This window comes from Bombyx mandarina, chromosome 18, assembly GCF_030267445.1.
Source record: "Bombyx mandarina strain Sakado chromosome 18, ASM3026744v2".
In the NCBI taxonomy this organism is placed as follows: domain Eukaryota; kingdom Metazoa; phylum Arthropoda; class Insecta; order Lepidoptera; family Bombycidae; genus Bombyx; species Bombyx mandarina.
In genome coordinates this window covers 3,073,283-3,085,538 of record NC_143224.1, presented here as the reverse complement: position 1 = coordinate 3,085,538, position 12,256 = coordinate 3,073,283, and the positions used below count along the sequence as shown (strand labels likewise).

At 38.6% G+C, this 12,256-nt stretch overlaps 1 protein-coding gene across 1 annotated transcript; it reads right to left on the bottom strand.

The window, feature by feature from the left end:
* Positions 1–635: 635 nt before the first annotated feature.
* On the bottom strand, positions 636–11,983 carry Gmd (GDP-mannose 4,6 dehydratase). The gene is made up of 6 exons (XM_028176246.2): positions 11,778–11,983; positions 11,006–11,200; positions 9,670–9,910; positions 6,409–6,641; positions 4,052–4,267; positions 636–1,836 (listed from the first exon to the last, which is right to left on the bottom strand). Exons 1-6 carry the CDS (start codon positions 11,844–11,846, stop codon positions 1,705–1,707), a joined length of 1,086 nt encoding a protein of 361 aa, XP_028032047.2. The 5' UTR covers positions 11,847–11,983; the 3' UTR covers positions 636–1,704.
* Between the last annotated feature and the right edge of the window lie 273 nt (positions 11,984–12,256).

The window sequence follows — 12,256 nt, the reverse complement described above, 5'->3', positions numbered from 1 at the left end:
ATCTTAGTTAACATTTTAAATTGAGACAAAAAAAAAAACAACACACGAACAAAGGATTATTTAAATTTAATTTACATAACTCACTGTATGTTTCACTGTTCAGATAATGTAAAAATATAATCCTAAGATTTTCTATATTCTATTTATATTTAAATGCAAGTTTTTTAACTGTGTACCCACATCGCATTTGTAATTGTTTATGTGTGTATACGAGAACGTAGTCTATATACGACATTGTGACGTCATCAATATCAGACGACAGAATAGTGACTTGAATGAGGCATTATAACTACACAAAAAAAACACTATTTTTGTTATCAATCAATGTCAGACTCAAATTTAATTCCGAAGATCGGTCGTAGAAACCTATTGTAATGAAACTTATTTCTTTCGTAAATTCGACCTGTGTGTGTGCTTAGTGAGAGGTTTTTAACGTTCTCGATAGCGTAAAAGTTAACTTATATTTGTATGGAATGGGATCGTTTGCCTACGTTTGCCGCTAGGGGCGCTGTTTCAACTGCATACAAAATTGGGTTAAAAACTAGCACTAAGCACACTGTATTAAACCTCTGTATTATTTCATTATTCTTACTAGCTATGTAACATACAGGATTACAGAATTCAATTACATAACATTATATTATTAAAATTAGTTTAATACGTCCATTATATATATATATATATACAAATACAAACATACAGCTCGACCAAGCTAAGTTTGCACCTCGCATCGATAACGTCACACTGCCACTTAGGTACGGTCTGAAAAAAGGATTCGCTATGACTTTAAAAATGTTAACAAATGTTTGTTAGATTTTACTTTGCATTTATTGTTTTTAACAATAAATATTATGCATAGATACATTAGATATAGCGATATCGGGTTTTTGTATTAAGACCGCCCGGGCGTTCTTGCACTTTTTAAATTTGTATCCCAATTGCTCAGTAATAATTTTCCTTTATGTTTTCTTTTCAGGATTATGTTTCTCCCTTCACTGTGTATGACCTTTCCTTTCATTTTTGTTGCACACAACAATCCTCTCGAAGAAAAAAAAAATTAACGTTAAGCGCTCAGTAAAAACAGTTCAACAAAAACCTAACAAGAACAGTTAAAAAATTTAAAATTCAACGGATAGGGAGACGAAAGCTCGTATGACGCGTGTCGGCGACAAAGATGCTAACCGTACTGACGCGACGGGGCGATTGCGGGAAGGTGAGCGGGGAAGCGGGCGGGGCGCCGCATTCCAGCAAGGTGCAAACTTAGCTTGGTCGAGTTGTACAATCAAAGCCGCAATTTATGTTTTAGTTATACATAAGGTGTTAGGGAGCTTCAGCTTAACACGCTTGGATCTTAGAGTGGGCGTTCGGCGTAAATCTTGAGTACAATAAAAAATAATATAGTTTTAAAAAAAACTTACGCAATAAAACAAATGATAAACAGCGTCATCTGACAATAATTTAAAGTACACAATTACTCTGCAAAGTGTAACAAAATCATAAATATTTAACCTAATGCTTTGTAATATCTGTCGTGTTTGTGTAAGTAGTTTTTACAAGATGGCCAGCTCGCTGCCACAGATAAAAAATTCTTAAAGTGACAGCCGCTGTCATTCTAATCTGACGTAAATGCCAACTATTGCCGTAGCTCGCCCCGCAGTATATAGAGATCTACATAATGTAATGGTTTCCGCAAATAAATAGATTCTACGCTTCTGGTGTCTTTTTCATCAATTCTAGATCCGCTTCTACCATATCCTTGACTAGTTGGTCGAAGCTAACTTTAGGGGCCCATCCTAACTTCTGTTTCGCCTTGCTTGGATCGCCTAGTAATAAGTCCTGGAAGGAAATTGATTAATCATTCAGTTATTGTTTTTTATATTTCTTCTATTATATTTTGATTCTATTCTGCATATTAACTATGCCGGTCGAGTCTAATAAAACCGTCTAAACTATAACGATCCATGTGGCATAATTAATAATATTAAGCGGATTTTATTGGGATTTTTGAGTTTTTTACCGTAGACGTTTTTGACGAGCATTTCGAGGGGTGAAAGGCTATTTGGTTTAAGCGACATTTTTGTAACTTTATAGGAGAGATATTTAAATTTTAAAATTTTGAAAAAAAATATCATAACAAAAAACTTCTTTGGCTATTTGAACAGAGTAAGCCTATTAAAGTTCAATTAAAACATCGAGCTGTTGATGCTAATACCAAACAAAAACGCACATTTAATTACAAAGATAAATGTCGCTTAAACCACATTTTGTACTGGTGGTAGGATGTCTTGTGAGTCTGCACGCGTCAGTACCACCATTCTGACTATTTATGCTGTGAAGCAGTAATGCGTTCCGGTTTGAAGGGCAGGGCAGCCGTTGTACCGTTTTATATGTTTTTTTTATTGATAATAATAAAAATAATCGCAGGGGTCAACCACTCCGCAGTGCAATGAAGCAGCCTCGTCCTGGGGGAACCGCCTGCATGATCACGGTATCCCCTACGCCAGGCAAGTATATAAGAGGCTATATCAGCGTCGCCTTAACTAGTAGATGAGCTCACGGGGCTCAAGCCTGATGACGTTGCTAACACGAACCCTAGCAAGAGCCGTGCTTCGCAGAATCTACCAACGGCGAGAAACTCAGTGGGCTGTCTGAGGGTTAATTTACTCGTCGAGCCCTCGGTCGCAAGCGACGGGTTCGACGTGAACGATGACCGGTGCTTGAGGTACCTAAAAGCACCGTTAGTGGATCGGGAGGGTCCGAGATGACGTGTTTGGGGCGACGTCGACTGCTTTCCATTCTGTCCGCAGGATCGGGAATGTAGTTACCGGCGGCCACGATGAGAGGGTTCTCGTGTCGTGTCGCTTTATCGAAGTGGCGCATCGACGCCGACTGTAGATACTTACTGATGGACTCTAAGTCCAGGTCGTCATGGAGGTCGACGTTCCTGACGAACCACGGGGCTCCGACGGCTATCCTGCAAAAACGGGATTGAATAACTTGGAATGATTTTAAGTGAGTGCGGGCCGCGTGAGCGAACACTACGCTTGCATAGGTCATGACGGGGCGTATGTAAGTTTTGTAGAGTGTCACCTTATTTTTAAGGGACAATTTACTTCGCCTGCATATCATCGGGTAGAGACGTCCTAGTATGAAGGCGGCACGGTCGCGTACCGTCTCTATGTGGGGGCGGAATGTCATCCCTCTGTCGAGGGTGACGCCTAAGTATTTGACCTTCGGGGCACACGGTATAGGTTGGTCGTACATGATGATTGGGCGAATGGCGGAGGCGGAGGTGTTGACGCGCCTAGTCGAGAGTGGGATGCTAAAAGTGGTGCTCGGAGGGCGAACGCTTTGAAGAGCACAGCTGTGCTTTTCATGGGGTTGATGTCGATGCGCCACTTCCGAAACCACTGTACCATGGTGATAGCTGCGGTCTGGAGTCGCCGATGTAACAACGACTTCTTCCTACACGAGTAGTAGATAGCCGTGTCATCGGCGAAGAGCGCCAGATAGGTCTCCGGATCTCCTATCGTTGATATACAAACTGAATAGTAACGGGGAGAGGCCGAAGCCTTGCGGGAATCCGGCTGTAACGTGACGGGGGCGAGAGCGCGTTCCCTCGACTCGATATCGGGACGAACGGTTCGACAAGTAGTCTCGTATGATGAGCACGAGTCTGTCTGGCACTCCCATGTTATACAGTTTGTATATCAAACCGTTGTGCCAGATTTTGTCGAACGCCTTCGGTATATCGAAGAAGAGGGCTCCTGTCGGGATGGGTTTCCGCCTATTCAGCCCTAATAAGATGTGCTCCGGGAGGCGGTGCACTTGATGGATGCACGAGTGTTTGGCGCGAAACCCAAACTGCTCGTCGATCAATATTTTATTGGACGCGACGAAGTCCCAGAGGCGTTTACGAAGGAGTCGTTCGTATAGCTTGCCTATCGCCGGGAGGAGACTGATGGGGCGGTAACTAGCGGTTTCGTTCTTCATAAGGAACTTCGTTAAAAAAGAATAGCCTTTCAGCCCTCGATATGTTGTTAATGCTTACCACTTCGGTGGGGCGGAAATACTTAGGGTTGACTTTGACGAGTAGTTGTTCCGTGTGCGCGTCGTGTCCGGTCTCGTGCACGCCGGCGCCGCGCCACGCCACGCAGCGCCCCACGCACGCGAACGACTTCTCGACGAACTCGCGGACGCTGTGCGTTTCCCCCGTCGCCACCACGAAGTCCTCGGGCTCCTCTTGTTGGAGCATCAACCACATAGCCTGTACAACACAAATAAAAAAAAAATTATTCAACACTAGCGGCCCGCTCCGGCTCCGCTCGGGTCTTTAACAAAAAGTTCAACAATATTTGACGGTGTTTTATTTTTTAAAATAAAAGAACACTTATTGCTGCATAACTACAAGAGTTAGACTTAAGCTGTCGCAACACTTTTTGTAATTAATAATGTGTTCTACAAAGTCGTAGTACGTTATTTTATTCTATCATCAATAGTTTTCGCAGGGCACGCGATGTAAAGAATATTTTAGGTAATTTTTTTACACCTTGGGTTACATTAGTAAAGATCCCTATTTTTTTAAAAAAAAGATTATAGCTTATGTCACTCGGGAATAGTGTAACTTCCAAACATGGAAATATTTTTTTAAATCGGTTCAGTAGTTTCGGAGTAGTTCAATACAAACAAACAAACAAATCTTTCCTCTTTATAATATTAGTATAGATAAATGAAAGTACATACTTGTTGAACGTCAAAAAGAACTACCGCCAAACAAAAACTAGCCTCCGTCCTGAGAAGAACTGGCAAGAAACTCAGCGGGCATGTCTTTTTTTTTTAATATTAGATTTTTTTTTAAATATTCATTTTTACAGTGAGCATTATAACGTAACAATTATTGCAATATTGAAATCCCCGAGGCGAGCAACTCATTCCCACTTTGTGCAATCTTCTTCTAGATAATCAATGACTTTATAGTAAGCTTTATTACACAGATATTCTTTAACAGTTTTCTTAAACCTATGTATATGTAGGTTCTGAACATCTTGTGGGATTTTGTTGTACAGGCGCACAGTACAGTAGTGGTTCCCAAACTTATTAAAGTGAAACTTCTTTAGAATCGTTGTGATTTCAAACTCGATGAAACGAAAAAATAAGTCCATAGAGACAGACACAAACACATAAATGTTAATGGATTCAGCCGGCGAGAGAATGAGATAGAACACATTATACGCTAAAATATCAATTCACAGAGAGCGCTACCTCATGCTATAAAAGATGATTTACAATTATTTACTAATGACAAAATTTTACATATTATATACTTAGACATTTAGGATAATTGTATTTTAGTTTTTGAAGGTTTCACTTTTACCACGTGTGAATTGCACACATGTTTTTTTTTGTCTACTGCTTACTTTGAGAAATTTTTTTTTGTAGCGCCCCCATTTTTTCACCTACTTCAAAACCACTATAGCGAGAGCTCAGTCGGTGTTTAAAGAGTCCTCCGAGATGAAATTACAAATCGCCTCCCAAGCCGCTACACAACGCCCCCATTTTCTTTCTGGGTCTCTTACCGCCCACCTTTAAGCCTCCACTGCCCACAAGGGGGCGTTATCGCCCACTTTGAGAAAGGTTGCTGTACGGGAGCAGCTTCATATTTAGTACGTAGTCGCACTAACTATATGACAAAATACTGTCAGATTTCAATCATTAATAACTACGGTGGTATTAATCTGTATGAGATGTTTGCCACTACAACGAATAGTTGGAGTCTTAACGTTGAGTATGTGTCGAGATGATGTCTTTGTTTTTCCTACATTACCTTATTACCATAACTTTGTCTTTTATCTTTTTGAATATATCATTTTAAATTCTAAATGTGTTTTTTTAATAGTTTAATTCTCTAGTAATTTTGACACCTATTAAATTGGTATTGTATTATACTTCATTGCAAAGTAATATCTAAATCAAAAAAAAGACTTATTTAAAAGAGCGCGTTCAACACCGTACACATTACACGTACGTACATATATATCGCACCTTTAGAATTATTGAGACTAAACCCAAAAAATGCATTTTTTGGAAAACACCGAATAAAGTTTTCAAGTCGAAAAGACGTAAATAAAAATAAGAAATAAACTTTTTAACTTGTGATGCGTATTATGAGCCGAATAAATAAAAAAAGAGGAAGAGAAAAAGAAGTGAAAGAGACCGATGTATATGTTTGTCCCTTTTTAAGCTGTTCATTTGATTATTAAGAGTCGCTGAAAGGGGTCGTTCTAAGTAAATTTTTTATAATAATTAAAGCCTTAATCCAAAAATTTCGGAATGGTTCTTTATAATTCCAAAGATGGGATTTGTCCTTTTTATTTTTTTTCGACACAACCAAAATATCCGATATCTCACCTCGACGTAATCCTTGGCGTGCCCCCAATCTCTTTTGCTATCCAGGTTCCCTAACTCCAAATAAGGCATGAGACCTAGGGTAATTTTGGCGACACCTCTAGTTATCTTCCTCGTGACGAAGTTCTCGCCACGCCGTGGACTCTCATGGTTGAACAGTAGTCCGTTACAAGCGAACATTTGATACGCCTCTCTGTAGTTCACAACTATCCAGTACGCGTACAGTTTAGCGCAAGCTGTGGACAAACGAGATCTCTTTATAATATTCGCATCCACTTTCTAAAAATCCCAAGTCGCCGTGTATTGGCTTCAAAATCTGGCCTGTAAAACTCTTATCGCTTTGCCTGCCACGTAGGTCACGGGTGCCTACTTCAAAGTGTATCAAGATACAGTCTTGGATCATGTTGTGAAACCTCGCAGCAATACACTTGTTAAAAATATACCGTGGACTTTCCAGCAGTACTCTGCACCTGGTCAAAAGGCACGAACTACCCAAGACTGGCTTGAAAGTTGAAACCAACGATCCAAAGTTTAGAAGAGCTAAAAACTGGCCCTCATCTAGCCCAGACCTCAGCCCTTTAGACTTCAAATTATGGTGAGTTTGTGTCTGTCGGTTCATTTACTTGTCGAGCCCTTCGTCGCAAGCGACGGGTTCGACGAGAACGATGACCAGTGCTTGAGGTACCTAGAAGCACCGTGAGTGGATCGGGAGGATCTGAAATGACGTGGTTGTTGTTCACGAAATGACGTCGACTGCTTTCCATTCTGTCCGCAGGATCGGGAATGTAGTTACCGGCGGCCACGATGAGAGGGTTCTCGTGTCGTGCCGCTTTATCGAAGTGGAGTGGACAGTGCCGTATCTACTTTTGCCGCGAAACATTCAATACTCCTGTCCTCTGATAAAATTCATCGTATGGTACCTCGAAAAGACGATCAATTCTAAGAAATTATTTTAATAAATGAGAAAATGTGTGTATTTGTTTGTTTGCAAAAAAAAAGCTTAAGTAAAAGTAAAAGCTAGTTAAATGTAAACATATACAGTCAAAATCGAAGGGACTGCTCATATTCAGTCGTAAAAACCGAAGTCGTAACAACCGGTGATGTTTAATGTGTATCGTGCAAGTACAAACAAATCGATAGGGAATTATTGGAAAAATATATTTATTCAACTATGTACATTTTCTTTATTACACATAGGTACAATGCATATTATTTTTCTGTAAAATTATTGTCGTAAAGCGTTTGAATTTTTTCTCGCTCTTTCCAAATGGTTCAAATATGTCGAGTGTGATACACCATATTCCTTTTCTAAGTCTTGAAGTTCCGTTCTCTAGCTTGGATATAATACGCGATTTTTCTTCTATATTAATTTGTTTTCTTTTTCTTTGCGACATTTTGGAAGTTTCACGAATAACTCCACAAAGTTTTGGTGGGTCTTGTGTATAGATAAGTAACAAACTAACTGAAGAGATATGAAGAAGCGGGCTTTGACTCTACTGCATGCACGTGTTTTGTTTATAAGAATTAGAAAAGACCCTACACTAAACTAAATCCTATTGTTTTCTTTCCTGATTTTAATAGCCATTGAAGACAAATGTGGATACCTTTTCAAATTGTTTACAATACAGCTTAGCCGGTCGTTCTAACAGATTTAATTCTCCGAAATATTAGTTAAAGGTGGTCGTTAGGTATGTCGTTATTAGCAATGGCGTATAAAGCAATGTTTTAATAAGGCGGTCATATAGCATTCAGCAGGGACCTTTGTTCTAGGTTATTATAACCGGCATGTTGTTCTAAACCAGCCCTTCCCAAAGTGGGCGATAACGCCCCTTTGTGGGCGCTGCAGGCCTAAAGGGGGGCGGTAAGAGATCCGGAAGAAAAAGGAGCGTTGGGTAGAGGTTTGGGAGGCGTTGTGTAATTTCATCTAGGAGGACTCTTAGACACCGGCTGAGCTCTCGCTATAGTGGTTTTTAGGTAGGTGAAAAAGAGGGGCACCAAAAAATAATTTATTCCCAAAGTGGGCAGTAGACAAAATAAGTTTGGGAAACCCTGTTCTAAACGATGTCGCAGTAAACGGTTTTGACTGTATGTACTTTAAAAAATATAATGATTTTATACTTTTTAATCGGAAGTATCAAATAAAATATGTACTTTTTTTAGTTAATTTCGTTATCCTGGCCAGTACCAATTAATAACACCAAACGTGTGCGAATTTTTAACTTAAAATGAAATTTCCAAGTTGCTGAAAAATCCGTTACTTAAATAGACAGATACAGGTTAAGCTAATGAAAGCGTGTTAAAATGGATACCGACGTGTGTAAACTCACGAAAATGGGCTCATTTCGTAACAAGTAGGTAATGTTCAAAGATGTACAGCTGTTCAACGTGTGTCAATCGTTGTTCAAAACAAAACAAACACAATAGAATTCCATCCAACATTACACATTTCAGAGTTGTGTGTAAATTACTTTAAAATTCGTTTACATAACACAATTATGATAGCAGAAATGAGTTTTTCGTTTGATTATTTTTTTTAATTGCTTAGATGGGTCGACGAGTTCACGGCCCACGTGGTTAAGTGTTTACCGGAGCCCATAGATATCTCGTAAATGCCGCCACCCACATTGAGACATGAGCTCTAAGGTCTCACTTTTAACAGTACAACGGCTGCCCCGCCCTTCAAACCGAAACGAATTACTGCTACACGGCAGAAATAGTTAGGGTGGTGGTACCTACAGGTAAGGACATAAAGTCACGCTCTCAAGGGCTTATTGATTGTTAATGACGTAGATGAGATCAATGCCTTATATTATTAATTTTAAATACATAAAAGTGCATTAACGGAAATCTCAAAAAACAAGATATCGATATTTTTTTTAATTTTTTTTATTGCTTAGATGTAGATTATGAATATCGATATGTAACTCCATTTTGTTGAAATTCTACACTCGACTTGAATTCGATACCTTTGCGTCAGATAATGCGTAGACTGTAAAAGCGGTGTTCTCTTACAAATTCTTTCTTCTAGTTCAAGTAATGACGTCAAACTATTGATAACACTGAATTTAACGCTACCCATACCAACAACACTTGCTGGTATTTATTTCTAGCCTAACATCTCTGCCCCTGGCATTGCTGAAGTACATAACCACGCGACGGTAACCACTGACCATCAGGTGGCCCGTATGCTCGTCTGCCTACAAGGGCAATAAAAAAAAAACAATTAATATTCCTTAAATTATTTTATGAGTATAAATTTCTTACCATAAGGGGACCTAGGATAAAAAGGAGTTTTCTCATTCTGTGGTACTTCTACAGCTTTTCCGTAGAGCTCGGATGTAGAAGCCTGGTATATTTTAGTATCTTTTTCAAGGCCGGCAGCTCTGACCGCTTCTAAGAGCCTCAAAGTACCAAGAGCGTCTACTTGTGCTGTGTATTCGCTTAATTCAAATGATACTTTTACATGAGATTGGGCCCCTAGATTGTATATCTCTATGGGCCGAGTCTGTAAGAGAATTTCATTGTAAGCAAGGATATTTTTATTGTTTTTATGAATGTTCAGTTGTTCATCATAATAGAAAAAATAATACATAAGTTTAACAGGAAACTTTATTCTAATAATAGAATATAATATAGATAGTGTCATGGTTGTGAATTTCCGGCCATTCAGTTTTTTAATTTTTTTCATATGCTTAGATGAGCGTCGACGAGCTCACGGCCCACCTGGTGTTAAGTGGTTACCGGAGCCCACAGACATCTACAAAATAAATTCCGCCACCCACCTTGAGATATGAGTTCTAAGGTCTCAGTATAGTTACAACGGCTGACCCACCCTTCAAACCGAAACATGCTTCACGGCAGAAATAGGCCGGGTGGTGGTATCTGCCCGTGCGGTCTCACCAGTCCTACCACCAGTAATTACGCAAATTATAATTTTGCGAGTTTGATTTTTATTACACGATGTTATTCCTTCACCGTGGAAGTCAATCGTGAACATTTTTAAGTACGTATTTCATTACAAAAATTGGCACCCGCCTGCGGGATTCGAACACCGTTGCATCGCTAGATACGAATGCACCGGACGTCTTATCCTTTAGGCCACGACGGCTTCACTTTTTTAAATCTACTGCAACACCATAAAGTACAAAAAAAATTATTGATAGTAAGTTTTGTACTGGCATCAGAATATTCAGATATAATTTCCAATTTTTTTTATGACACTTAAACATATAGCTCAAATCTTTTGGTTATCACAGTTCACAACAAAATACTAACATTCCAGGTTATATAAGTTTTATTTTTCATTTATTTAATATTTGTCTTATCAGTTATCACGATTCATGAACACATTAAAAATTTATGTTGGGCCATTTTCTTTGTTTCTGAACACGTTATATAGTTTATTTATTACCTAATGAATAAAGGAATAAAAAACTTTGCAAAGAAAAAGAATCATGAAGTAAAATAAAAAAAAATATTTTAAATTAACTACTTAAGTAATTAATGTGTATTATGGAATCTCATAGCCAATTATTCAACATGTAAAACTACTAATCTAATGGATTCTATATTTAAAAGCAGTTTTAGTTAATGGGTATACCTTTGCTATGATGCTAATAAGACATGATGTGTCACTCAAATCTCCGTAATGTAGGTGCATTTTACCACCCGTATGACACGCGGGTTGTCCATACAAGTGTTGGATGCGACCAGTGTTGAATGATGAGGATCGACGAAGGATCCCATGAACTTCATAGCCTTTGTCTATGAGAAATTCTGCTAAGTACGAACCATCCTATAAAACGTATAATTATTAAACTGTCAAGGTAAAGTTTAGAGACAAACACTGAAGTTTGATACAAAAAAATATTTTTTTTTTCTTTATTCTTTCCGTCCATACAGCCCACCTGATGGTGAGTGGTTACCATCGCCCATAGATTTCAGCAATGCCAGGGGCAGAGCCACTCCGCTGCCTAGTGCTAAGTACTCTCCAAAAGCCTCGTTTGAAGAAGGACATATCGTAGTGGTCAGGAAATGCGGGGAGCTCATTCCAAAACAGAATAGTATGTGGTAAAAAAGATGGAAATGCTCTGTGGATGAACGCAGTGGCTCCAGGTAGTAGGTGTGAGGGTAAAATCGAGATGATGGTATCATCTCAAAAAATTCCTCAGGGCCGAAGTCCCTCCGCCCACCCAAGAGTTAAAATAAAAATATATATAATTTGATTTTGACTTTAATTTCTTAATCATTGTTATTTTTACAATAATTTTTGGTACGGTACACGTACCGCTATGGTAATTCAACAGAATGATTATTTAAATAAAATAAGTACGTGTAAAAAAATCATTTTAAACATTTAGGATAGTACATACCTGGCCAGTTATTCCAGTTATTAAGGCAATTTTTTTCGTATCGATTACATTAGAACTATCTCCGGACATATTCAAATTTTAGGCAATCAAATTTTAAATTGGTATAGAAAATGTAGTTTACACGTCCTCACTTCGGTACCGGCTCCGGCTGATAAGGCGTTTCTCTTGGCTCTTATCACAACAGTACTTACAAGCTATACACAGTAATCATAACCTAAGAAAATTCAATGGTGTCGAATAAATAAACGATATTAATTAAGACGTCGATTTTTAGTGTTGCAATAAAGTTACAGTAAAAATCAGTACTTATGCTCAATTGGTAATACGATTCCCACTTTTGTTTGTACAGCCATGGCACAGCCTAAACCAAAACACAACACAATACACATAGATTATACACTTATTTTATTTGAGAACAATACATACAAAGACTATCACAATTTTTTTAAGGGATTTGTGATCTGATAACTGAGACTTTT